Source organism: Lepus europaeus, chromosome 5, assembly GCF_033115175.1.
Source record: "Lepus europaeus isolate LE1 chromosome 5, mLepTim1.pri, whole genome shotgun sequence".
In the NCBI taxonomy this organism is placed as follows: Eukaryota; Metazoa; Chordata; class Mammalia; order Lagomorpha; family Leporidae; genus Lepus; species Lepus europaeus.
The window spans coordinates 50,991,745-51,018,383 of NC_084831.1; the positions used below are offsets into that span (position 1 = coordinate 50,991,745).

Sequence of the window (26,639 nt, forward strand, 5' to 3'; positions counted from 1 at the left end):
TCTTGGGTTCTGGGAATGGTAGACTTTAGGGGCAGCCCCACAGTACTGAGCAGAGGGAGGGATTTGATCTGAAAACAAAGAGGCCCAGCGATTTTACAGGCACAAGTCCCAGACCTCACTTCCCTGGGGGCTGGGCTCTAACTACTGTGATAACCACCCGGAAAGTTTGGAAGAGCTGTACTTCCCCCTGCTGCTGGGCCTCCGAACAATAGCAGAGGTGCACAAGTCGCTGTGCTGCAGAAGGTAGAATTTGGAAAAGGCAATGGAAAAATCCTAGAAAGCTGTTGTAAAATCCTGGAGAATTGTGAGAGTCCTGTCTGTGGCTCCCTCTAGATCCCACTTTTTAGAAAGGTCTGCATGCTGAGCAGCAAGTCCGGCAACATCTGAAATGTTTGGTTGGATGGGACAACGCCAGTCTGCCTTTTACCTGCTCACTCCTCCAGAATTCAGTGCAGACTAAACTCCTTGGGAAACCTCCCAGAGACCCTACTTCAGGTTAGCTGCCCCTGCAGCCCTTGTTCCCTTTGGGGTTCGCTGTCCCTCCCAGCAGACCGGGTATGCCCTGAAAGCAGGGACTTTCTCTAGCCTTCTTCTCTCTAGCAGCCCCAAGCATTCAGACTCTCCCACTTCCTGCCTTGAGCTGCTAAAAACTGTGGTAGCTCCTGGATTGCTAAGCATGTGGGTAAGGCAGTGCCAGCTTCCTGTGGCTTTCGCTGTAGACGAGGAGCAGGCAGGATATGACCTTTTAAAACTACCGGTGACACTTTGTACTTGGAAGTCCAGCGGTGCATGAGGACACTTAGCAGGAAGATCCCTTCTTCCCTCAAGGATCCAGGAATCCCCAAGTCACATCTGAGGAAAAAAAAAAATAGCCAGATGTTAGCCTAGCAGAATGGAGAATGGATTCCAGGCAGAGAGAAGACCCAAGTGCAAAAATGTTGAGATGGGAAAGAGCACCAAGGACAGGAGAGTGCAAGGAGGGTGGCACTGCATTGAAATGGGTGAGGTCAGCGTGATGCAGCCTTCTCTCCTGCACCCCAGTCTCTGAGGCCTGCCCTGAGCACCTTCCACCTCTCTGTGCACTCTAGTTGTATGTCTCTGCGTGTTTATGGCTCCCACATAACATCTAGTGTCACACTGTGTGCCTCGAAGGTACTTGTGGGGTATTTGAATAAGTAGAAGGCAATTCCAGGCTCTCATGGGTATCATGGAATACAGGCTATGTGGGGAAGGTTAGCCTGAGTGCCTCCCATCTATGGCCAGCCCTCCGTTCCATATCATTCTTTGAACAGGGTGTTACTCTCATCATCCTCTCCTTCACACTTGGGTTTTGGCAACAGGTAGCAGTAAGTATGGCAACCTAGAGAGGCTGAAAACATTCAGTTATCAAACAATTCCTGTGCTTTTGCCTGCACTAAAATGGAGGTGTGATGGCTGTGACTTTGGGCAAGTCAGCCTCTGCAAACCTTAGTTTCTCCTCTGGTGTGTCTGCCATTAATGGTGCCCACATGACACCGCCCATATCTGATGAGACCACATGTGTAAATGTACAGCATACTGCCTGGTACTAGCGGGGCACTGAATGACTGATGGTGACTGCTTTTATTATGAATGACAGTTGGTACCACCATTCCAGTACTGAGTGCTGTACATGGGCCCAAGTAAAGCCAAAGCAGAACAGGTTCCCAAATCTTCCCACGCAGGCAGCTGTGCTCTTTTGGTTTCTATTTGAGACAGGCCTACTCACGGGGCTCATCCTCCATGTTTTTTGGTTTTTTGAAAAAGTGGTGTATGCTTGTTTTTAACTTTTTCTCCAATTTTTTTTTTTTTTTGAGGAATTTTGTTTTGCTCTGCTTTCTCGCAGGAGTGATTGGAGCAGATGTGGAGGGTCACGGCCTCGCCTGTGAGGGACAGCCAGTGACGTCACGGCTGGCCATCATCTGTGGAACGTCTTCTTGTCACATGGGGGTGAGTCAACCGGGCACACAGGCAGGGCCACTGCACATAGTGGGAGGCAAACCCATGGGAGAACTTGAGCTGCTGGCTCCTTCTTTCCCTCCTCTTCTTCCCTCTTTCCCTTCCAGCCAGAGTTCAGCATTCCCTCCAACAGCCCTGCATTCCAGGGGCCCAATTCTTGCAGTCTGAAAAAAAATCAAGTCGGCCTCTGATGTCGTGCTGGCCAGAGAGCCCAGGCAGGAGGGGTGAAGCTGGGCCAAAGATGGCAAAATCTCACTCCCCAAGACTGACCCGTGCTTCTCTGGCAAGGCCTGTCTGTTTTCCTTGGCCGTGAGTTCTCCCTCAATCAATATAAATCCATCTCCTGGAGAGTGTCCTGATGATCTATAGAATCAGGCTGCATATCATGACTTCAAAAGAACACTGATAAGCAATTTTCACTCTGTTAATTCTTCTCCATGAATTAGTGGGAAGGCTTTCTCCAAGATTGCAGTTAAAATTTAGTGCCTGCCCTGAAATTTATATCTTCTTTAAATGCATGAGTCTGAAAGCATTCCATTTCGATAAGTACCCATTTCTACCATATTTTTATTTAAAAGTCATTACTCGATTCCACTTAGATGGACGACTCCTTGGATTTTTCCCAAATGAGCAACATGGAGGGGGTGTGGGAGAGGGAGCAAGAAGATTAGTAGAGATTAGCATGGGACACAGCCCAGGGCAGAATCGCTGCAACTGTGGGGAAGCTCATATGCCGTGTGAAGCTGTTAGACTGCAGGGACCACTGAGCCTTTTTTAATGTCATGTTGATTTGTGTAAATTTGGGTACATTGGCTCATTTCTCTGATCCTGTTTCCAAGCTGTGCTAAACCTTGGGGACAGACGGATGCCATCAGACCTTCTATGGAGGAGACAGAGTTATAACAAGTACTACAGTACCATATTCGGTCCCCAAGTATAGATTCAGGTTGTACTTGTGACACTGAGCACCTGGCTCACACCTGGTGGCTCATCTCATAGAGATGCCCGCCCGCCAGTCCCACTTCCTCCACTTCCTAAGCATGGGCCCTGGGGCAAGGTGCAGAAGCTCCCTGGGCCAAGTGTGGAAAGTTATAGACCCTGACTCATAGTGTTGGGAAGACTAGACGAGGTCATAGAAAGTGCCTCACATGTGGGAAGCGCATGAGGTACTATGGTGAGCTCTTGATGACCAGGGGCCATTGCATGGGAAAGAGACCATGGCTAACTCTGCCTGGAGGAGTCCAGGGTTAGAGAAATCTTCCTAATGTGATATTTGTGCCAGACTTTTGAGAAAAAGCATTTTCTTCTATTTGTCTCTCCTGGCTCTGGTCAGAGTCTTAAATGGAACTTCTTTAACTAAACCTAACAACCCCATCATATTTCTTCCCCTTCAGTAGCCCTGTGGGACGGCTTAGCTGTCACTGAAGGCCCTGTACGTGTGAAGTGCTGATCAGCCAGCCAGCCCGCATTTCCCCTGGCATGGCCCATCCTTGCTCACTTGTCTTCACCAAACACTGATTTAAACCTACTTAAATCACTTCCTGTCTTCACAAGGACACATCTAATCTAGCTTCTCCCGTGAAGTTTGATATCAGCAATTTTTCACTGCACTCAATTGAGATTTCTTTCTTTAAAAATAAGCAAAAAAATGTTTCTTATATTTATTTGAAAGGCAGTATGATATAGAGAGAAAGATGTTCCATCCACTGGGTGGCAAGGGCCCAAGTACCTGGCCAAGAAGAGTAGCTGAGGGACTGGTGCTGTGGCACAGCAGGATAAGCCACCATCTACAGCGCCAGCATCTGCTATGGGCACCAATCCAAGTCCCAGCTGCTCCACTTCCCATCCAGCCCCCTGCTAATGAGCCTGGGAAAGCAGCAGAGGATGGCCCAAGTGCTTCAGTCCCTGCACCCACATGGGAGACCTGAAAGAAGCTCCTGGCTCCTGGCTTCAGCCTGGGCCAACTCTGGCTAGTGTAGCCATTTGAGGAATAAACCAGCAGATGGACAATCCATCTGCCCCCCCCCTCTATTTCTCTCTCTCTCTCTAGCTCTGACTTTCAATATATATATTAAAAAAACAAAAAGAGCAGCTGAGTGTTGAATGAGTGCCAGCATCACAGGTGATGGATTCTGCTGACCCCTCCTTTGAGATTTCACCAAGTAGAGGTGAATCTGAAGGAGTATGCCTTTGTGATCCCCACTTCTCCTCCGTGAGGATGACACCAACTTTTCCAGCATATCTATTTTATAAAGTAGGGAACTAAGGCAATGAAAAGTCCAGTCATGTTCCCAGGGTTTGATAGGTATCATGTTCTGGGACTGAGGACTGCAATCTAGCTGTGGCTCTCTCCATCGTTCCCACTGTGTCTAGTCTCATTGTGCCGTACCTGATTACAATGGGCCGTGGAGGAGTGGAGACAGCATGGGCTTCTGAGTCACGCAGATGCAGATGGTGACATCTGCCCCCTCGCTCTTTGGCCTTATGACCTGAAGTGAGCCATCTAGGTTCTCCAAGCCCCCGATTATTCATCTCTCGCATTGGGGGTAAAATGAGCCACAGAGTTGTTGGGTAGCACACATTATGGATGTGTGTACCTGATGCTCAGAAATGGTGGGGATTTTTATCAAACTTTCCTAGTGATGTAAACGGCTCCCATGATGCAACTGTTGGGGCTTGCAGGAGTTTGACAGGCAGCTACAGTTGGTTGCAGTGAACGAGGGCCATAAAATGCCAGTTTATTGTGGTCATGTTGTGCTGGAAATAACGTCCCACCCCCACCTCACTTTGTACTTGGGAGTGGGAAGAGATCTCTGGGGCCAAGGGGATTAATCATCAGCTTTCATGTTGTGTGGTGAGGGCGAGACTGCGGTCTCACTGGCAGCAGAACGTGCCTTTGATCTCCCTCAGGTGCTGGGAGCCCAGTGAGCCTGCCACAATAACACCTTTGTGATGTCCAGGAGAGGTGCAGGTCTGCAGGAACACTCCCAGGGAAGCTCAAGGACTCCCTTTGTTGTGGTTCTGGCAAATAAAACCACCAACTGTCAGGAGAAATTCACCAAACAGAACCCAGGGACCAAAGGGGCTGCGGCTTTTTCGAAGAGTGGTTCTCAACATGATCTGAAGGACTCGCTTTCTTCCTGTCTCCTCACTTTGGATGTTTCCAACTCAGGGAGTTAAGAGACTAAATTCCCAGGAATGTTGTATATTTGATCAGGGTCTCTCTCTAGGTCACCTGAAAAGAATGAATGAACCATGGGTAAACAAATGAGCAAGCCATTGAGTATTGGTAAATACTTAGCAGCTCCCTACCTGCTGGCTCCTGTTACTTCCAGGAATCTGGAGAAAATGCCTGGGGTTCACCATAAGACATACTAATCAAGCCTTTGATATTTTAGAAGATAGAAGTGTGGGCTGCACATTTATCATCTTTGTGGATGATTTAATTAACAAGAGGAAAAAAAAATGCTTTTCCTTTTTTAAATCCATGAAAGAAGAACTTCTTGTTTATACTTAATTACTGCCAAATTACCAAAACCCCAGATAATGCATAGCATGGGTTAGCCAGAGGTTGAAAGGTTATAGGGTCAGGAGGCGCTGATCTTTGCCATTGACTCAGCACCCTTCCCTGGAGCTGTCAAGTCGAAGTGTGACTGGACAGTTTGTCCTACAGTTAAGTTGGATGGGGAGAGGACTCTGGGGTAGGGCTAGAAGTGGGAAGGAGTATGGACAAAGTGAGGCTTGAGCAGAACATCACCTGTTGAGAGTTGAGAAATGCATCTGCGTCTTCTATTGTTCGGAACTCAATGTGTGCTCAGTCTTTGCTGAAGGTAAGCCATAGTGGTTCTCTCGGAGTGGAAGTGGAGCCTTATAATCTGGGTTTAGGTAAGGTTCTTCATCATTCAATACTTGATTTCTTCATCTGTTAAGTGTGGGTAATCGTGCTTCTCTTTAAAGTTGTGTTAAGGATTAAGTTAGGTAATCTTTAAAGAACTTGGTACTGTGCCTAGCATGAAATACCTATAATTGTTAATATGAAATACCATTTATTAATAGAAAGGATCAATTATGGCTAGAATAAATAATACATATGATAATGGATTAAATGTGGAGATACCAGTACAAATTCATATTTAGCTTAACTTAGTTTAACAGCATGTACAGGTGAGTAAACATATATGTATTTCCTAATTCTGTCAGCTGAAAAGGCCTGCAAATGAGAATATACCAGGTACTTTTAGAAGAACACTCAGGGCTGAGATTATAATTATTCAATCAAAACCCAAAAAATGAGGATCATTTGAAGAATGGTTGACTCTAGGTTTGATCAGGGAATAGACAAGATATGTTTGGAGTATCTTGGAGTGCCAGAAAATAAGGACATGTGTGTAATTGAGGATACGTCAGAGGGAGCCAAATGAGGGACATTCTAGTGGCCAGAACCAGCACAATTTAAGCGGTATTGTGTTAAAAAACGAAGTATAGCATAACTATCCATGAATCCATACTGCTGTAAGTGATTGAATACGTGAAGAGAAGAAACAAATCCCATGTGCAGAAGAAATCCAGGATTTATGGCTTTCCACTGATGTGTAGACTGCACATGATGCCTTCCTTCAAAGAGTAGGGAAAGAAGAGGAACAAGCGACTTTACACTGGAGAACTATGACAAACTCTACCTCAACCAGGGGACCAGGGTCAACATTAGCAGTGATAAGTCATGTTGGTGACAAGTACCGTTAATGACACATGGTCTTCTCTTTCTTCTCCTTATTACTCTAGTGTAATCATCATAAAAACATCAGATAATTCCCAATTAAGGGATAGTCCACGGAATACCGAATAGTACTTAATCAAAATTGGGAATGTCATCAAAACACAAGAGAAATCTGAGTAATTATCTCATCCAAGAGGATCTAAGGAGATGTGACAGTGAGATTTGAAGTGATATCATGGGTGGGATCTTGGAACAAGGAAAGGACAAAGGTGGAAACTAAGGAAATCTGAATAAAGTATTGAGTTTAGTTCATGATAATATATCAATGTCATTCACTAATCATGACATATGTGCCTAATTTAAGATACATATAATGGGGAAACTAAATAGGGGTGTGACATATAAGAACTCTGTTCTAGCTTTACAATTTTTCTATATTTAAATATCAAAGGTTTTTTTTAAAAAATTCCTTCCTTCCTTTCCCCCTCCCTCCTTTCTTCCTTTTTTTCTCTCTCTCTGTCTCTCTCTGTCTCTCTCTGTCCTTCTCTCTCTCTCTCTTTCTTCCTCTCTTTCATAGAATGACAGAGAGAGAAGAGACAGATCTTCCACCGTGGTTCACTCCCCAAAGCAAAGATCCAGGAATTCCATCTGGGTCTCCTACATAGATGGCAGGAAGTCAAATATTTGAGTCATCATCTGCTTTTTCCCAGACACATCATCAGGGAGCTGGATCAGAATCGTAGTAGATGGAACTCCAACCAGTACTTTGACATGAGATGTAGGCATCCCAACTAGTGGCTTAACCCCCTGCATCACAGTGCCCACACCAAAAGTTAAATAACTTTCAGTTAATTAATTATTAATTAATTAAGAAAATATTTTCTTGCATATGCCTAGCCAACTGCTAAGGGTCTTAAGATAAAACATCGTGCCTGCCATCAAGGAGTTCAGGTGGGTTGAGAAAGACAAAGAAATCAAAAACTCCAATACAAAAGTGGTAATTACTATATTAATGCTTGGCTGGAATGTGGGAGGAACATGAAAAAAAAGCCAGCTCATGCCTTCAGTAGGCAAGGAAGTTTTCCTGTAGGAAATTGTATTTACAGGACTGTGACCTCCCTGTCCCCACTGGGACACTGTGCCCGCCAGTCCATTTCAAGTACTGGGCCCTGTCCTCACAACGCACCTTGTTTCACATTTCCATTTCCACAGAACCACACAGCTGATTTCTCCTGAGGCCCACTGGGACAGCAACACAGGAAGAGAGAAAAGCCCTGTGCCTTGCACTGATGACCTTCTGTTAGCAGGCTGTCATCTCTAGGCAAATGGGCTTTCTGTCCCTTTAGTAGGTGACATTGATATGGTCGTAAAGAGAGGTGAAGCAGGAGGGAGGCCCACGTGGTACCAGGGATCACTGTTTTCACCTCCTGAATGGAAGCGTTGCCCTGCTCAGTCTTCACCTACTAGCACCTGCTTTTGTCAGCCCTCTGGTAATCAGCATTCTTGGGAGACTATCCATTTTGAGACTGGCTCCAGGGCCCTGCAACTGCATATATTGGAAACAAGCCATATACTAGCCATTGATTTGGTGAACAGAGGGTTGTGCTGCACTGTGTCCAATAAGAGACAGACCAAGGACTCAAGGAGCTCAAGGTAGCTTGTTTCTCCTAATGTTTGGGGCAGGACAGGTCTTACGCTGTGCTAGACTGGGTGTGTCTAGCATCCCTGGCCCCAGCCAATAGCACTCCAGCCTGGGTCACTGTGAAGAGACGAATAATAACAATAGCTACTGCCAGCCAGTGCCGCGGCTCAATAGGCTAATCCTCTGCCTGCGGCGCCGGCACACAGGGTTCTAGTCCCGGTCGGGATGCCAGATTTTGTCCCGGTTGTCCCTCTTCTAGGCAAGCTCTCTGCTATGGCCCGGAAGTGCAGTGGAGGATGGCCCAAGTCCTTGGGCCCTGCACCCGCATGGGAGACCAGGAGAAGCACCTGGCTCCTGCCTTCAGATCAGCGCGGTGCACCACCAATGGTAAAGGAAGACCTTTCTCTCTGTCTCTCTCTTTCTCACTGTCCACTCTGCCTGTCAAAAAAATAAAAAATAAAAAACTAAAAAAAAAAAAAAATAGCTACTGCCATCTATTGAACGCTGACAGGACCCAGCACCTTGCTGAAACCTTGTGTCATGTAACCAGTTCAGTAATCCTGAGAAGCGAGCACCATTTCTGTCCCCATTTTACAAGTGAGGAAACTTCAGCCAGGAGTGGCGATCGGGCCACGCACTGTGTAGGAAGGGGTTGCTTGTTTATGCCCTCTAGAGGATGCCTGCTTTTCCTCTTCAGTACCATCACTTCTCTCACGGGCCCAGAGAGGAGGGAGAGCCAACACAATTACAATATGGGCAAATGTTCAACAAACATTTCACCAAAGAAACGATGTTAATGGTAAGCACTATGACATATGTGCAAATCATTAGCCATTAGGGAAAACAAATTAAAACCACAGTGAAATATACTAGTCACTTTTTAGGATGACTAAACTTGTGCCGAAGATGTGGGGAACTGGATTCTCTCACGCCTCTAGTGGGGACGTGCATAGTAGATCCACTTTAGAAAACAGGTTAGCATTTTCTTACAAAGTTGATATACACCTACTATGTGACCCAGCCGTTTCCCACTTACCAAAGCATATATCCACACAAACCTCCAACAGAGATGGTCATAGCAACCTTATGTAGTGGTAAAACCTGGGAACAACCCAGTTGTCTATAAACAGTGAATAAACAAACTCCTAGTATATCATTAAAATGGACTATGACTAAACAATAAAAGGAAATTAACTAATATAAGATACAACATAGGGCTTCTCTTTAATAATGCTGTTACATTAAAGCATTTGCTAACTCCTTAATGATAGTAAATATAAAATTTCACCAAGCATCACTTTTTCCTGCATCTACAAAATTATAAAAATATGCCACAAGATGTTGACTGGAACAAATATTTTAAAGTTACCTTATATGTGCCAGGAATATTTTCATTTGATGACATAAAAAATACATATCCTATATGCACTGCTTCAGTATTAAGGATGTAGGAACAGGCTGACAAACTCTAACCTGAAAATCTGATATAACAATCAAAAGTTTTGAATTTTGGAGCATTTTGAATTTGGGACTTTTGGATTGGGAATGTTCAACTGGTGAAGTCCATACAAATATACCCAAATCCAGAAACCTCTGACATCACAAACATTTCTGGTCCCTAGCATTATAAAGAAGGGATACTCAGCCTGCCCTTCACCAACCAAAAAATGCCACAAATAATATTTTTAAATATTTAAATAATAATTTAAAATATTTTTAGCCTTTGCACATGGGTGACACTCTATTCTTTTGTAAAATGAGGCTAAGTAAATTTTTAAATACATTAAAAACATTATGCATAGGAAAGATTCATATGCTGATAAAAATCTCTTACATTTATGGGCTTGGTGGATATGACTATGATCTTACTTCCTGATGTCTTAATAAAATAAAAATAAAACATCAAAAAGATATAAGTTAATCACAAAATAATTATGCTGAGGCATAGAAGCCAGACATAAAGAATGCCAACTGTATAGTTCCATTATTTAAAGTTTCAGGAAATGCAAACTGATTTGGTTGCCTAGAATGGGTGAAGGGGTACCATGAGGACCAGGAAAGTAGAATTGCCAAAGGGCACAGGAAAGATTTGGCAGTGATGATCATGATTATCCTGATTCGGGTACAGGTTGAGCATCCCTTATTCAAAATCTGAAATGCTTCAAAATCCAAAACTTTGTGGATGCTGATCTGAAGCCGGTTGGAAAAGTCCACAAAACAACTATATAAAATTGTCACCAGGCTATGTGTTGAAGACGTAGGTGAAACAAAAGAAATTTTGTATTTAATCTTGGGTCCCTTCACCAAGATACCTCATCATGTATATGCAGATATTCCAAAATTCCAAAGCATCTGAAATCCCAAACACTTACGGTTCCCAGCATTTAGATAAGGGATACTCAGCCTGTAATGTCTTCACTGGGTGCGTACTATGTCAAAACTTATCAAATCCAACATATTAGTCAAAGCTAACTGTAGCTCCATAAAGCTTTTTATAAAAAAAAAAATTGGAAAAGATAATAGTATCTGCAGCCACTTAGAATAATGCTTACTATCCTCAAACACTATCCTAAACATATCTATGAAATTTATTTAGTCCTCATTTACAAAATGTATATAGTAGGTGATCGATAAATCTTAGTTTTCACATTTTCCCTTCTGATTCATAGTTCTCCAGCTATACTGATATATTTTATCCCACTCTCTTGAGCCATAGCACACATGAATAAATGCTAATGTTTGTGCCTCAGTGGTACCAATGTGTATCCCAGATGAAACTGATGGGCCTGAAGGATGCATGTTTCCTGTGGCTCCTGTTGGCCCATCCTGTACAGTTGGGCACTAATGACTGCAGAGTTCAATTACTTTCCCTCCCTGGAGATGTGTACAGTGCTTTGATTTTCCCAAGTCTCTTCTTCCCCAGGGCATCCTCACGCAACACCTGTCTCTGCTGAGGAGACCTGACTGGAAGAAGCCCCTTATATCTAATGTGCTCTCCACCTATTTCCAACCCCACTTTTTGTAAATAAGGACTAAATAACTTTCATACGTGTACTTAGAACAGTGCCTACAGTGCAGTCAGCATTAGATAAGTGATTACAGATATTACTATTGTGTCCCCCCCACCCCACTAGTATTCTCTCTTTTAAAAATCTTCATTGAGCTGTAATCAGCATTTAGGGAGATCAGGGAGTCCATGTGGCCTCTCCAGGAAGTAAGATTTTCACTGAATGGTTTTAGTTTGGTGTAACCTGGGTGAGAAACCAGGCAAGCTCTTCCGTCTCTGCTCTTCCTTCATCAAGGCCATCCTCTAGAACTCCCTAGTCCCCCACTCCCTATGCTGTGCCCTCAAGGGGAGAATAGAACCTCCTTCTCCTGGGGCTCATCCTGATGTACCTCCTGCTGCTGGGCTCTGCTGGCTGATCTCTGTCCTGCTGGGTAGAGACCCAGGGAGCCTGGGATCCTAGGGTTTGGGGCTCAAACCAGAGAAAAGCCATCTTTCAGACCCTGCCACATTGTTAGAGTTGCCTAGAATGTCACTCCACAGCTTCCTTGGGCTATCTGAGGACAAAATTCCCCCAAAGCAAAGAGTGTGACCTGGGTTTGGGGTGGCTGTGTCACCCAGGACTGTGGGGGCACTGGACAGGGTCTGTCTCTTAGAAGAGCAAGGATTGGCCAGCGCCGTGGCTCAACAGGCTAATCCTCCGCCTTGCGGTGCCAGCACACCGGGTTCTAGTCCCAGTTGGGGCACCGGATTCAGTCCCAGTTGCCCCTCTTCCAGGCCAGCTCTCTGCTATGGCCCGGGAGTGCAGTAGAGGATGGCCCAAGTGCTTGGGCCCTGCACCCTCATGGGAGACCAGGATAAGCACCTGGCTCCTGCCTTGGGATCAGCGCGGTGCGCTGGTTGCGACGGCCATTGGAGGGTGAACCAACGGCAAAGGAAGACCTTTCTCTCTGTCTCTCTCTCACTGTCCACTCTGCCTGTCAAAAAAAATTAAAATAAAATAAAATAAAAGAGCAAGGATTGTGTAGCATCATTGGTTATAGGGAAATGCCAGTAAACACCACAGTGGGAACCATTCCATGCTTATTAGGGTGCTTAGAGTTGTGGCACGAATGTGGGGGACTGGAACTCAAACCCCATGGGTGGGAGTGGGAAAGGGCACAACCACTTTGGAAAACTGTTGAGCAGTTCCTTAAAGTGCTACATACCATGTGATCCAGCCTCTCAGTTCCTCCAAAACCCGAGCAGGGCTTTCTGGCCCCAGATTTCTGGAAGGTCACCAGAAACACAGCAGGTAAAATGAGGCCCCTCAGAAGTCAGAAACAAACCTTTTGGCCTGGGCCCAGCTGAAACTGCAGCTTGCCTGGAAGAATGGTAGAAGCTGAGGGGGGCAAAATTGGGTCTCCTTATCTCAGCCCTCTCCTCCTTAGCGCAGGGGAAAGACATCGCATTCTCTGGGAAGATGAGGTGTGGCAGGGGGTGGGGCAGTAGAAAGGAGGGAATATTCTGGAAGACTACTGTAGAAGAGGAAATGTGCAGTACTAACAAGAACAGCTGATGATTACTGCATTTTATCACGGTCTAAGAAATTTGGAGATTCGTTTTTTAATGCTCATAGTAATGTTATGCAGCTTTAGAAGTTGCCCTGTCACTTTACAGGCCATGAAATTGAGGCTCAGAGAGACAAACTACCCAAGTACACATAGCTAATAAGTGCTTTAGATAGATCTACAGTGTAGGCTGTTAGATTCCAGAACACGTGCCCTCAACTCTCGGAAGAGCCGCGAGACACATGCATGTTTTGCGGGAATGGTGGCAGAGTGATTACAAGGAAGATCTTTTCCAAAGCTTGATGAGAGCCGCAAAGCTGGGGCTGGATCACAGTGCTCCCATTTTCCCTTCTTCCCGGTCTTCCAAGTCACTGCCTCTGGAGAGCCACGAGCCTAATGATAACAATAAAAATAAACAACCTCACTTGTCACCTTCATCCCCCAGGAAGAGAGCATTTATGAGACTCATTTAATCATCCCCATTTCCTTGCTGCCCTGTGGTCAACTGAATTTGGCAATGTGGAGACCCGCAGCTGACTTCCCAGCTCATGAGGAAGTTTCTGGGTTCATTTGGAAGATCACGAAATGAAAACCACATTGACTTTGTTTCTTCTCGTTTGCTATCTACCACTCCTCTGCTCTGTGGGTGACTGATACTGTGGTTGCCGAGGGTTACCTAGCAGTTCTGGAAAGTGGCTATGCTTTTCCAGAAGTTCAGTGTGGATGGAATGGTGGTGAAGATAGCCCTTGCAGAGCCCTCACTATGTGTCAGGTGCTGTGCCAAGTGCCTCAGCAAGCATGAGCTCACTCAGTTCTCCATACATTTAGTTCAGAGGTTTTAGTATTTTGGGCTCATTGTATTTCCCATATTTTTTTCATCCCTTTTTCCCATTCTCTTTTTCTGCTTCTAGTTCCTCTGTTTCATATGTTAATTGAATGTTCCTGTATTTTCTATTCTTCCAGTGAACCAAATGGCTAGAGCCCCCAGAGAAATAATATCCAAGAAACCAAAGCCCCCAGAAGAACCCATGAGGTGTTTTTTTTTTTTTTTTTGAGCAATCAATGTTGAAGAAATGAGATTGAAAGTCCATTTTGAATGAATTATCAGTGGCTTTCTACCATCAATAGGAAGTTCAAATGGGAAACTTGAGTGAATATTCTGACTATATTTTTATGGATCTAGGTTATAGTCAATTCAATAAAGAACTGAAGTCTTAAATCCTGAGGAGCTAAAAAAGTTACTGCAATAGTGTCATGTGTTTTTTAACTTTTTTATTGGAAGATAATTCACAAACCATAAAATTCATTTTCTGGCTATGTATTTTTAAAACTCCATATAACTGAGTTTAGTAACACTTGACAAAGAGAAAAATTTAGTGTCCATCTTCTAGGTTACACCATGGGATGTGGCCATTTGGAGGGTGAATTAGCAGATGGAAGATCTCACTCTCAGTCTCTCTCTCTCTCTCTCTCTCTCTCTCTCTCTATATATATATATATATATATATATGACCCTGCTTTCCAAATAAATAAGTTAGTCTTTAAAAAAAGGTGTTTTTTTCACCTGCGCCTGTAAGGACACCTGTAATAAACTTGTGTAATACTAGACAAAGAGTAGGTGTCCAGTAAATGGTGGATGGATGCACGGTGCAACAGTCTGAAAAATACCAGCATCAACCATTAAAGGTTTTAAAGAACAATTCATGCCATGCCAGTTAGATTTCCTCTTTGACAGACTGTGTAGTAAGAGGCAGCTATAGCATGTAAACTCTGCAGTCTTCAGTCACATAGCCCATTTTTTCTTGATTAACTGACCCTTCCCATATGACATAGCTGCATTGGTCAGTTTACTTACATGATTCTGTCCATGTAGGAACCAAGCTTTTCAGTGAATTAGACCTTGAGGCATGTGAAAAGCAAAAAACAGGACAATGCTGTGGCATAGTGAGTTAAGCTGCTGCCTGCAGTCCTGACACCCCATATGGATGTTGGTTTGAGCCCCAGCTGCTCTATTTCTGATCCAGCTCCCTGCTCATGCACCTGGGGAAGCAGAGGAGGATGGTCCAAGTGCTTGGACCCCTTTCCCACAAGGGAGACCTGGATGAAGCTCCTGGACCCTGGCTTCAGCCTGGCCCAGCCCTGGCCATTGCAGCTGTTTGGGGAGTGAGTCAGCAGATGGAAGACTTCTGTGTGTATGTGTGTGTGTGTGTGTCTTCCTCTCTCTGTAACTATGCCTTTCAAATAAATGAGTAAATCTTTAAAAAAATTGGAAAAAGAAAAACCAGAAAACTAATTGAAAAATAGCAACAATGCCCAATTGCCAAATTTGCATTTGGACTTTTTGTCTCATTTAGCTTTTTGTGAAGCCAGGCAGACTGAGCCATAATTCTCTTGGTTGAGGACATATTTAAATGGAAGATGCTTTTGAATGATTGATCAGCTGCAGGGCTCCCATTACTTCTGCTTCTACCACTGGTCTCCATGATAAAAATTGATAGAGTGTTCCTCAGATTCCCATGCCACCCTCACATGAGAAATTTACTGTGATATTGGAAGATAGGGTTAGGGTTCTCTGGCATTGAGGAAGTGGCTCACGAAAAATAAGAGGAACTCCCAACGACAAAACTCAACTATTCTAAAATATGTATTTTCTCTTCCATGGTGTACAGAACATAAATGTGCAAGAACTTGTCTACCCCAACAGACTTACAAGGAAGGTGGTATTGAAAACTATATCTGATGGCTTCACTCTCCTGATAAAAATCCTCTGTGAGCTCTCCTGGGTGGAGGACGTCTTGTGTGATCTAGACCCTGTCTGCTTTGGATCTCATTTCCTGCTACTGAGCTTTCAAACTATATTTCAGCAGTGCATCCACATATCCTTATCTGAACTCCACAGGGCCAAATACACGTGAGAAGAGAGAATGATTAATTTTAGACAGTTAAAACTATACATATACAACATAGGGGTTTTTATTTTATTTTTAAAGATTTATTTATTTATTTATTTGAAAGAGTTACACAGAGAGAGAAAGAGAGGGAGAGAGAGAGAGAGAGAAGAGTCTCCCATCTACTGGTTCACTCCCCAGTTGGCTGCAACGGCTGGAGCTGTGCCAATCTGAAGCCAGGAGCCAGCAGCTTCTTCCAGGTCTCCTACGTGGGTGCAAGGGCCCAAGGACTTGGGCTGTCTTCTACTGCTTTTCCAGGCCATAGCAGAGACAAAGAGATGGATGGGAATTGGAGCAGCCAGGACTTGAACCAGCACCCATATTGGATGCTGGCACTGCAGGCAGTGGCTTTACCCGCTACACCACAGCACCGGCCCAACATAGGTTTAATACTGCCAGTTATGTTTGGAACATACCTACAGTGAAACACATTAATATTTCTGTAGCAAAACATGGATATTCACAACAAGTGGGTTGAATAGACTCTACATGCTTGATGCATTCAGATGAGATGCTGTGCCCCAATGAATCATGAGGAACCGTTTGGAATTTGGAGTGCTGTGGGTTGAGGAAGTACACTGGGCTTGCACTTACTCTTCGACAATGAGCCTGGACTCTCCCATTTGGCCTTTGTGCATGCTGTTTCCTCTGTCAGGCATGGCCACTTCGGCCTTCTGTTTGTTGAGTAATATCATCAGCAAAATCTTTACAGTTACAACTCCTACTATTGAGTATTGATGATGATATTTCTAACAACCAGTAAACTCTATGGGGTGACTCTTACTGTATCATAACCCCCAGTGTTCAGATAAAGAAACTGAAGTGAGGAAAGGTCACAGAGCCAGAGGGAGAGCAGAGATTGTACCAAAGCACAGAGTCCCCTGAGCCTGTGCTCTTAGTCACTACATTATTCTTAGTGGGTGTCTTCCCTAAAGTTCTTGTTGCAGTGTTACCTCCCTAAGACCTTCTTCACTTCCTCCACCTAATTTCATTGATTATACCTTCTCCAGACCTTCAAAGCTTTTATGCTCATCTCCAGTGCAGCGTTTATCATTCTCTGCCTTCCCCACAAACCTCAACCCCTTGAGCAGTTGGAATAAAATCAGCTTCAATGCTCTATCTCTAGGGCCTATGTTAGGTATTCAACACATAAATTATTATCAAGTTAACCCAAAGAGATATGTTAATAGATAACATATAACATATAACATACAAGATAGTCAACACCGGATCACAAGTTCAAGGATGTAAAAAAAAAGAAATGTAAAAAAGAAAAATATTCAATAAGCAAAAACTTACTCATTTTTATTCATGGCATGTAAAGAAGAATTTGTTGGGTTCAAAAGTTCAAGGTTTAGCAACAAACATGTTTATCCTTAATAATAATGATAACTGGGACATATTAAATACTTATCATGTGCTTTTTTGGTAGGCAGCCTGTATATAGGATTTCTAATCCTCACAACAAATATGAGACCAATTTTAGAATCCCTGAATAGGCAAAAATCACAGCTATATAAGAAAAAAGATGTAATAGCCATTTTAGATCGGCATATGGAGTAATACTGATGTACTCAGATTTTAAAAAGGTTAAACATTATTATAGGGTGTTGCATGAAATGTCTCAATAGAATACATATCTCCATCCAAGAAATGGTGGGATGGAGGTCAGATCAATTACAGGCTAGTACATAGACTTTTATATCCATTCCTCAAAAATGTTAAGTGATTCCAGAAGTACAAGGGTGCTTCAAAAAGTTGATGGAAAACTGGAATTAAAAGGTAAGTTTATTTTGGTGTAAAAAAATGAAATTCATGCCAGCGCCGCGGCTCACTAGGCTAATCCTCCGCCTTGCGGCGCCGGCACACCGGGTTCTAGTCCCGGTCGGGGCGCCGGATTCTCTCCCGGTTGCCCCTCTTCCTGGCCAGCTCTCTGCTGTGGCCAGGGAGTGCAGTGGAAGATGGCCCAAGTCCTTGGGCCCTGCACCCTCATGGGAGACCAGGAGAAGCACCTGGCTCCTGCCATCGGATCAGCGCAGTGCGCCGGCCGTAGCGGCCATTGGAGGGTGAACCAACAGCAAAAGGAAGACCTTTCTCTCTGTCTCTCTCACTATCCACTCTGCCTGTCAAAAAAAAAAAAATGAAATTCATGAATTTTTTTCATAATATACATTTTCCATGAAATTTTTTTGAAGACCCCTCATATATCCCACTGTCTTCCTCAGGGCTGGGTTCAGTTTTGAGCTCTGCTTTTGGAAAAAAATGGTGGAAACTAAAAGGAACCACATAATACACACTGGAACATTTAATAGAAGGTGGTACCCACAAGCAAAGTCAACTAAGATGATCAAGATGACAAAGAGTAGTTCTGACTACTCAAAGAGAAACCTTAGCAGTTGGGCCATTTATTTTCTGATTAATGAAAGATTTCCTCATACTTTAGAGTTTTTAAAATGTCTTATGGAATTTGACATTCAGGACAACCAAGGCAGTCATAGCAGGTGTTGTTTGCTTTTTAAAATGAAACTCCAAGAAACTGTGATTTGTTCAGCCTCCCAGATCTGATGAATGATAGGACTGAGAGTCAGGTACAGGTCTGAGCAAAGCCCCGAGCCCTTTCCACTGCATCCTTAGTTGGTTCATCTTCATTTACTCAGATTGCAAGATCCTGCAGCTGGTAACAGTCTGGTTTATCACAGGAAAGGCTCTTTAATTGTCATTTTTATTTTAAGTTCTCCATTGAGTTATAAGCCAGTGCTTCTCAATTAATGCATATAAAAAGGGAACTCCTTAAAAAAAAAAAAAAAAAAGAGCCTGCAGTTCCTCAGGCTCACTTGCACAGGGTCTGATTGAGTAAGTCTTGCTGGGAAGGGAAATAGAAGAATGTCCCTGTTCCACGTACCCATGTGGTTCTAGGGGAGCACTTCCAGAAACACTGCTTTCAGTTCCTTCAGAGCAGTAGTCCTGTATTTCCATCATGTGTCCTCAGTGCCCAGCAGAACACCTCGTGGACAGGCAGTCCTCTAAGACAAAAGTGAAGTAAATCAACACAGGATTCATGTAAAATGAAGAGAATCGAGTTAGAGAGTCAATCCCTTCCAGATTGGGGGCACACAGCACAGGTGGGGGTGTCCCTTGAATCTACAGACTTCCAAAGAAGCTCTCTCTAGATAAACTTAGATCCTGACACCCTGAGAAGCCATGGCTTGGACAGCATACCTGGTAGAATTTGCTGACAATTAGAGATTTTAGGATTCTTATTTTGTTGTGAAAAACAGAATGAAGTAAAACAGTGGGAGATCCGTTTGCAGCTCTGTGCCAACAAACCCAGAAACCAAAGCTCAGACACAACAGGGCACAACAGGAAACCACAAAGGCCTAAGATCTTTCAGTGTAAATAGGAAGTCAGAGTTTCCGTTGGAACCCACAGCTCAGTGTTTTATCCAACTCTGCCCATTCCCTTCTTTAGCCCCAGCACAGAGGAAAGTTAATACCACCTGGGCCGTAGCTTTTTGAAATGATTGTTCTGATTGGGAGTCAGAGCAAGCTTCTCTTGTTTGTGGTGGTAAATAATTTGGGACACAGGTGCAGTTTGGACTTGAAAGCATTAATTGGTCTCCCTGGTTTTCCCTGCAGTGATATTTGAAACTCCCATCTTCCTGCAAAAGTAGTCTTAATCCACACACACTCAGAAAGCATTTTCCGTTGACAAACTTCTTTCATTACTCCATCTGTGGACCTTTGGGTCCAGGTGCAAATACTGAAATATTTGCAATGCTTAATATGTACTCAGTGTTCATTGGATTGACATCTACAATCTCATTTGATTGCTCCCACTGCTTTGGGAAATGATAAATAGGACACAAATGATCATCATCATTTTGAGATAGGGAAAATGGAGATAGGGAAAATGTGGGAGTATAAAGACAAGCATTTTGAAGCCATGTAGACCTGTTTTCACCTCTAAAGTAGTTAAGCTTTCACACCAGAATGCCTTCTTTTATTCAGTCAATTATTTCTTTAAATTTTCCCTGGTAATTTCTTGTTTTTATTTTTATTTTTTTAATTTTATTTAAGATATATAAATTTATTTTATTGTACATATACAGATTCAAGAACATAGTGATACCCTTCTTCCTCCCCCCTCTCCTATTCCCTATCTTATTTTTGACGAAGTTCTATTTTCAGTTAACTTTATATTTTAACCCTACACTAAGTAAAAAGAGTTCAACAAATACTGTGAAGAACAACAACAACAACAACAAAAAACCACTGTTCATCAATAGTCAAGATAAGGCTGTTAAAGATCATCACAACTCAAAGTGTCAATTTCACTCTTATAGATTACCTTTTACGTACTCCATTAGGTACCACAGATCAGGGAGAACGTATGGTGCTTGACTTTTTGGGACTGGCTTATTCCCTAAGCATAATGGTTTCCAGTTGCATCCATTTTATTACAAATGACAGGATTTCATTTTTTTTTACCACTGTGTAGTATTCCATAGTGTGTGTATATATATATATATCATAATTTCTTTATCCAGTCTTCAGCCGATGGATATCAAGTTAATTCCATATCTTAGCTATTGTGAACTGAGCTGCAGTAAACATGGGTATACAGATCACTTTTCATATGCTGATTTATTTTCATTTAGGTAAATTCCCAGAAGTGGGATGGATGGGTCATACGGTAGGTCTATATTCAAATTTCTGAGGTATCTCCATACTGTCTTCCACAGTGTCTGGACCAGTTTACATTTCCACCAACAGTGGATTAGGATACCTTTTCCCCCACATCCTCACCAAGCATTTGTCTTTGTTGATTTCTGTGTGAAAGCCATTCTAACTGGGGTGAGGTGAAACCTCATGTTGTTTTGATTTGCATTTCCCTAATGGCTAGTGATCCTGAGCACTTTTTCATGTGTCTATAGGCCGTTTGAATTTCCTCTTTTGAAAAATGTCTGTTCCTGGCCAGTGCTATAGCATAGTGGGTAAAGCTGCCACCTGCAGTGCTGGCATCCCATATGGGCGTTGATTGAAAATCTGGCTGCTCCACTTCTGATCTAGCTCTCTGCTATGGCATGGGAAAGCAGTAGAGGATGGCCCAAATTCTTGGGCCCCTGTACCCACATGGGAGATTCAGAAGAAGTTCATGGCTCCTGGCTTCAGATCAGCCAAACTGTAGCTGTCTGAGGCCAATTGGAGAGTGAACCAGCAGATGGAAGATCTCTCTCTCTCTCTCTCTCTCTCTCTCTCTTTCTCTCTCTCTCTGCCTCTCTATAATTCTGCCTTTCAAATAAATAACTAAATCTTAAGAAAAAAAAAAAAAGAAAAAGAAAAATGTCTGTTCAAGGTCTTTGCCCCTATCTTAACTGGATTGTGGTGTTTTTATTGAATTTCTTGAGCTCTTTATAGATTCTGAATACTAATCCTCTATCAGTTACATGGTTTGCGAATATTTTCTCCCATTCTGTTGGTTGCCTCTTCATTTTGCTGAGTGTTTCCTTTGCAGTGCAGAACTTCTCAGCTTGGTACAATCCCATTTGTCAATTTAGACTTTGACTGACTGTGCTTCTGGGGTCCTTTCTATGCCTATATCAATGTCTGTCAGTTCCCCCAGTGTTCTCTAGTAATTTGATTGTATCAGATCATAGATTTAGGTCTTTGATCCATTCTGAGTGGATCTTTTAAGCATCTTCTGTGGGCCAGAGGCTGGAGTAAATATGGTGAGCAGAAGTAGATTTACAGTCTGGTGGAGGAGACTGACAACAAGCAAATTGTCACAGAAACATATTAACTACAGGCCTTGATAAGTTCTCTACTGTCATATTCTGCTGGTGGAAGTATATATAGGTACAATCACTTGGAAAACAGTGAAGCATTATGTGATAAGTTTGAATATGCCAATACTCCACGAAATCTACTCCTATATAGAAGCCTGTAGGAACTTCTGCACCTGGGCACAGAGTGTGTGTCCGGTAAAAAGTATAAATTTATTTATAGCATGATTTTTCATAATAGCCCAAATTTCCATCAGTAATAGAATGAATAACTAAATTGTGTTGTAGTCATACTTTGACCTATATATTTAAAATGAAGGAACTACAAGTATATATAACAAATATGAATCAAAAGTTGTAAGTGAAACAAAACATGAAACATATATACAGAATCACCACATTCATAGAAAATTAGAAAGAGTCAGAAGAGACAATACATTTTAGAAATGCCTATGTATGCACTAAGCTAGAAACACAAAAGAATAATCGCTGCAAATATCAAAATGGGTGAATTCCATGGCTTGGCGTGCTGGTTGTTGAGGGAAAATATGTCTTCACAAGAGACTCTGGGGAACTGGCATTTCCTGGTGAAGGATTTCCCAGTCTTAATACGTCCATGTGTGGCTTATACATTCTGCTATATGTATGATATATGAGTGCTGTAAAGCAGAGGACCAAGCATGAGAGCTTAAAGTCAGCTGATACAGTCTGGGAAGACTTCTGCAAGGAGTGGTGTTTGAACAGAGAGATTTTGATTAGGTGATTCAGCAGAGTTTGGGGCTGGGCAGGAAGGACACTTGCACGAGGTGATTGTGGTAGTAAGTTGTCAGGGAGAAAGTAGGAGGGATATTGGCAGCTTTGGTGTAGTGTAGGAGAGGAGAGATGTACAGGTGAAGGGCAGAGAAGCAAATTGGGGCAGTGCATACCAGGCTTGTAGACCTTGTGAAGGATTATGGTCTTTTGTCTTAAGAGAAACTGAAAGGTTTCAGCACAGTGAGTAATATAATTGGATTTACAAAGGATTGAAATAATTGGTGTTTTGAGAACAGATTGGAGAGAGACCAGAGCGGATGTTATGAGACCATATAGAAGGAGAATGTGAATCCAGGTGAAGGATGATGTCATGGCAGCTTGTCCCAGATCGTGGTGGGGGAGAAAGAGGGAAGTGGGATCTATTTGAAAGATGTTTAGAACATGAAATCAGCAGCACTTTTTTGGCATGAAAACTGCTGAGGGTGCAGTGCAATGCACTAAAGGCTTCCTAGGTGTCTCACCCAATCTTCTATGATCGGTAGCTGCCAAGGGAACAGATACCTTGGACAGGTTGGACTTGCAGGAGAGAAACTCTTCTAGTTATACTGTTGGCTGGGTTTTTATGTGAAATATTTCAATTTTTTGGCCCTTGGCTCTTATCAAAGGTCTTCCTGAGGGGTGGTCATTTAGCCTAGCAATTGAGACATTGCTTAAGAGGCCCACGATCCAAATCCGGGATTGATGCTTGTCTGGCTCCTGATTCTAGCTCTCTGCTAATGCAGGCCACGGGAGGTAGTAGTGATGGTTCAAGTGACTGGGTTCCTACCACCTACATGGGAGACCTGCATAGCGTTCCTAACTTCCAGTTTTAGCTTTGGCCCAGCCCCAGATATCACAGGCATTTGGGGGAGCAAATCAACAGATGGGAACCACACCCTCTTTACCCACACATCTCAAAAAAGTAAATTAAAAATTTAAAGAAAATGAGAAGGTCTCAAGAAAAACCTATATGGACACAATGATATTTCTGTTGTAACCCTTGCCAACAATAGGCAATTTGAATCTAATCATGAGGAAGTATCATAAACCCAAATTGAGGGGGCTGTGGAAAAACACCCTTCTTCCACTCTTCACAGATGTAAAGGTCATAAAAAAGGAAGAATGCTGGACATTCTTGACATTCATAACAACTGAAGGGCGTGCGTGACACTGAATCAGATCCTAACTAGCAGAACACTTTTATTTTTTAACTTCTACTAAAAAGAACATTTAGTGGACAATTGATGCAATTTTAATAAGGCCTATAGATTAGATAATAGAATTGTGTTAATGTTTACTTCCTGATAGGACAGTTGTGTTATGGTTATACAAAAGCATATTCTTGTTTTTTATAAAACACACAATAATGTATTTAGGAGTAAATGGACAATATGTCTGCAACTAACTCTCAAATGGTGAAAAATTTATGTGCATACACACATGGGCTTGTATCATATGGATGTGAAATATCAACAGGAAGCTTACGCAAAAACACTGGGAGAGGGCCAACACTGCAGCACAGTTGGTTAAGATGCTGCTTATAGCACCAGATCCCATATCATACAATGGTTCACATTGGCCCAACCCAGCCGTTGCAGCTGTTTGTGGAGTGAACCAGTGGACTGAAGATGTCTGTCTCTCTGTCTCTTTGCTTTTCTCCTTCTCTGTCACTCTGCCTTTCAGATAGATAGGTAGGAGGTAGGTAGGTAGGTAGGTAGATAGAGATAGATAATTTAAAAAAACATTGGAAAAGCGTTGGGTGAAGGTTATAAAGGAATTGGTTGTACTATGTTTGTAACTTCTATCTGAAATAATTTTTAATAAAAAGTTTAAAAAATATTTTAAAATACTCACAGAAATGGATGTTAAACCTGGCACTTAAGACATAGATAAAGACACCCATGGAGAGGGGCTAGCATCATGGCACAGAAGGTAAACTGCCATTTGCAATGCAATGTCCCTTATCAGAATACCTCATTTTAGAGCATCAGTCTGAATCTCAGCTGCTCCTCTTCTGATCCAGCTCCTTGCTTATGTGCCAGGGAGGCAGCAGATGATGGCCCAACTATTTGGGCCTGTTCCACCCATGTGGGAAACACAGATGGCACTCCAGGCTCCTGGCCTTGGCTAATTTGAGAGTGAACCAGCAGATGGCAGATCTCTTTCTCTCTCCCTCCCCCTCTCCCTCTGTCACTCTGCCTAAAAATATACCTATATCATGCATCAGACTATATTGGATTGGCTCTCAGCTCTGTTCCCTGACTCCAGCTTCCTACTAATGCAGACCTAGGGAGACAGCAGTGATACATCAATTAATTGAGTTCCTACTACATACATGAGAGACCCAGGTTGAGATCTCAGATCCTGGCTTCAGCCAGGCCCATTTCTAGGTATTGTGGGTGTTTTTGGAGTGAACCAGTGGATGGGAGCTTGCTTGCTGTTGCTCATTGAAATAAATAAAAATGTAAAGAAAGAAGTAGCCATGTGAAAGTCAAGCCTTTATTTTCTCTAACCATGCTAATAAGTCAATGCACCTTTCATTGTACCCCACATAAAATCCCACTTGAGAATTTGTTTTAGAATTCATAGTTTTGAAAAGTGTAATTTCGTCTGAACCAATAGGTTTTCTTCTTTCCAGTAATAAAAGCTTTAAAACTGATCATATTTTTCTTCTAACTCCATGAGCCAGGAAGCTATGGTTGCCACTATAACAAATTACCACAAACTTCATGACTTAAAACAAAACACACTTATTCTCTCATGGTTCTGGAGTCTGGAGGTCCAAAACCCAAAATCAAATGTCAGCAGGGCCATGCTCTCTGGAATTTCTAGGAGAGAATCTGTTCCTTGCCTCTTCCAGCTTCCGATTGCTGCCAGCATTCCTTGGCTTGTGGGTGCACCACTCAGTCCTGGCTTCTGTGTTCACATTGCCTTCTCCTACCCTATGGTCCTTTCTCGCCCTGACTCTCTCACGAGGACAGTTATGACTGCATTTTGGATCCTACTCAATAATCCAGAATTATTCTCTCATCTGAAGATCCTTAAGTTGAATCACATTTGCAGGCCCTTTCTTTTCTTTCTTGCCCATATAAGGCTACAAGGACAGGCTAACTAGAGAGCTTTGGTGACCTCGTATGATTTCGGTGGTCATCAAAGGCTTCTGTAAGGCAAGATGTCTGTAACGTTCTGGGTAGGAAGAAAGCGTCCCCAGCAGAGGGGACTGTGTTAAGTGTATCTACACATGATTTCATCTGCAAAGTTTGTCTCTTCCCTTCTTTATATTTTCTGTTGTTCATAACTTTTGTCTAATTGGGTTTACCGGGGATATCAGTATTGTGTTCAACAGTGATAGGGATAAAAAACATTCTCATCTTGTTCCTTATCTTAAAGGGAGTGTATCTAAAATTTCTCCTGTGAGTATGCTATTTGCTGGAGACTTTTGATTTTTGCATATACATGCATGCGTACATACATCCTTTAAGGAACTGAAGAAATGATCTGTTGTTAGCATTTGGGATAGGTGGTCAATAGCCTGTGCTTGAGCAACCATTAAGGACTCTTAAACAGGATGGCCGCATTCTACAGCCATAGAGCTCTGTCACCGTGCTGTGAACCTCACCTGGACTTACCATTTTATCCCTTATATCTGGCACAGTGCCTGGGATTTAGGTATTCAGGATAAATGAATGAGTGAATGCATGGAGGATACCTAATAAATATTTGTTGAATGTATGAAGGCTAGCAGATTGTATTTTAAAATAAGCCAAAAATGAAGCTACTTTTCATTCCCCTTACTCAATGAATTGAGTTCATCGTGCTGCCATTCATACCTGTTTCCAGCACCTGGCACAGCTGGTTGGTCATCTGACCTATGGAGGAATAAATGAGTGGGTAAATCACAGAGCATTCTGCTGCTGGCCATTAGACTTTGCCTCTGAAGATTCTGAACTTTATCTGAACTGAAGCCAGGTGGTTAAAGATGATTTAATCAGGACAAAAATAAAATACTCTCTTTAATGGAATAATTGCTTATTTCATTTTCTCCTGAAACTTGGCCATTCATCTCATGCCACTATCTCAATTTATTCATGTTGTCCATTAAGTATTGAAAGTGATTATTCTGAATTAAGACAAAACTACTCACAAAGAATTGCCTTACTCTGGGACTAGAGTGTCCAGAATTCTAGTATTAAATTGGAAAGGGGTTGAGTATAGTGGCAGATTTA

General features: G+C 42.8%; 1 protein-coding gene across 5 annotated transcripts in view; it reads left to right on the forward strand.

The window, feature by feature from the left end:
* Positions 1-26,639, forward strand: part of FGGY (FGGY carbohydrate kinase domain containing) — a 511,589-nt gene that overhangs the window by 301,665 nt on the left and 183,285 nt on the right. For all 5 annotated transcript variants that reach the window (XM_062193368.1, XM_062193367.1, XM_062193366.1 and 2 more), the window contains exon 8: positions 1,865-1,968. In XM_062193368.1, the coding sequence (XP_062049352.1) occupies positions 1,865-1,968 (104 nt within the window). The remainder of the gene's footprint in view (positions 1-1,864; positions 1,969-26,639) is intronic.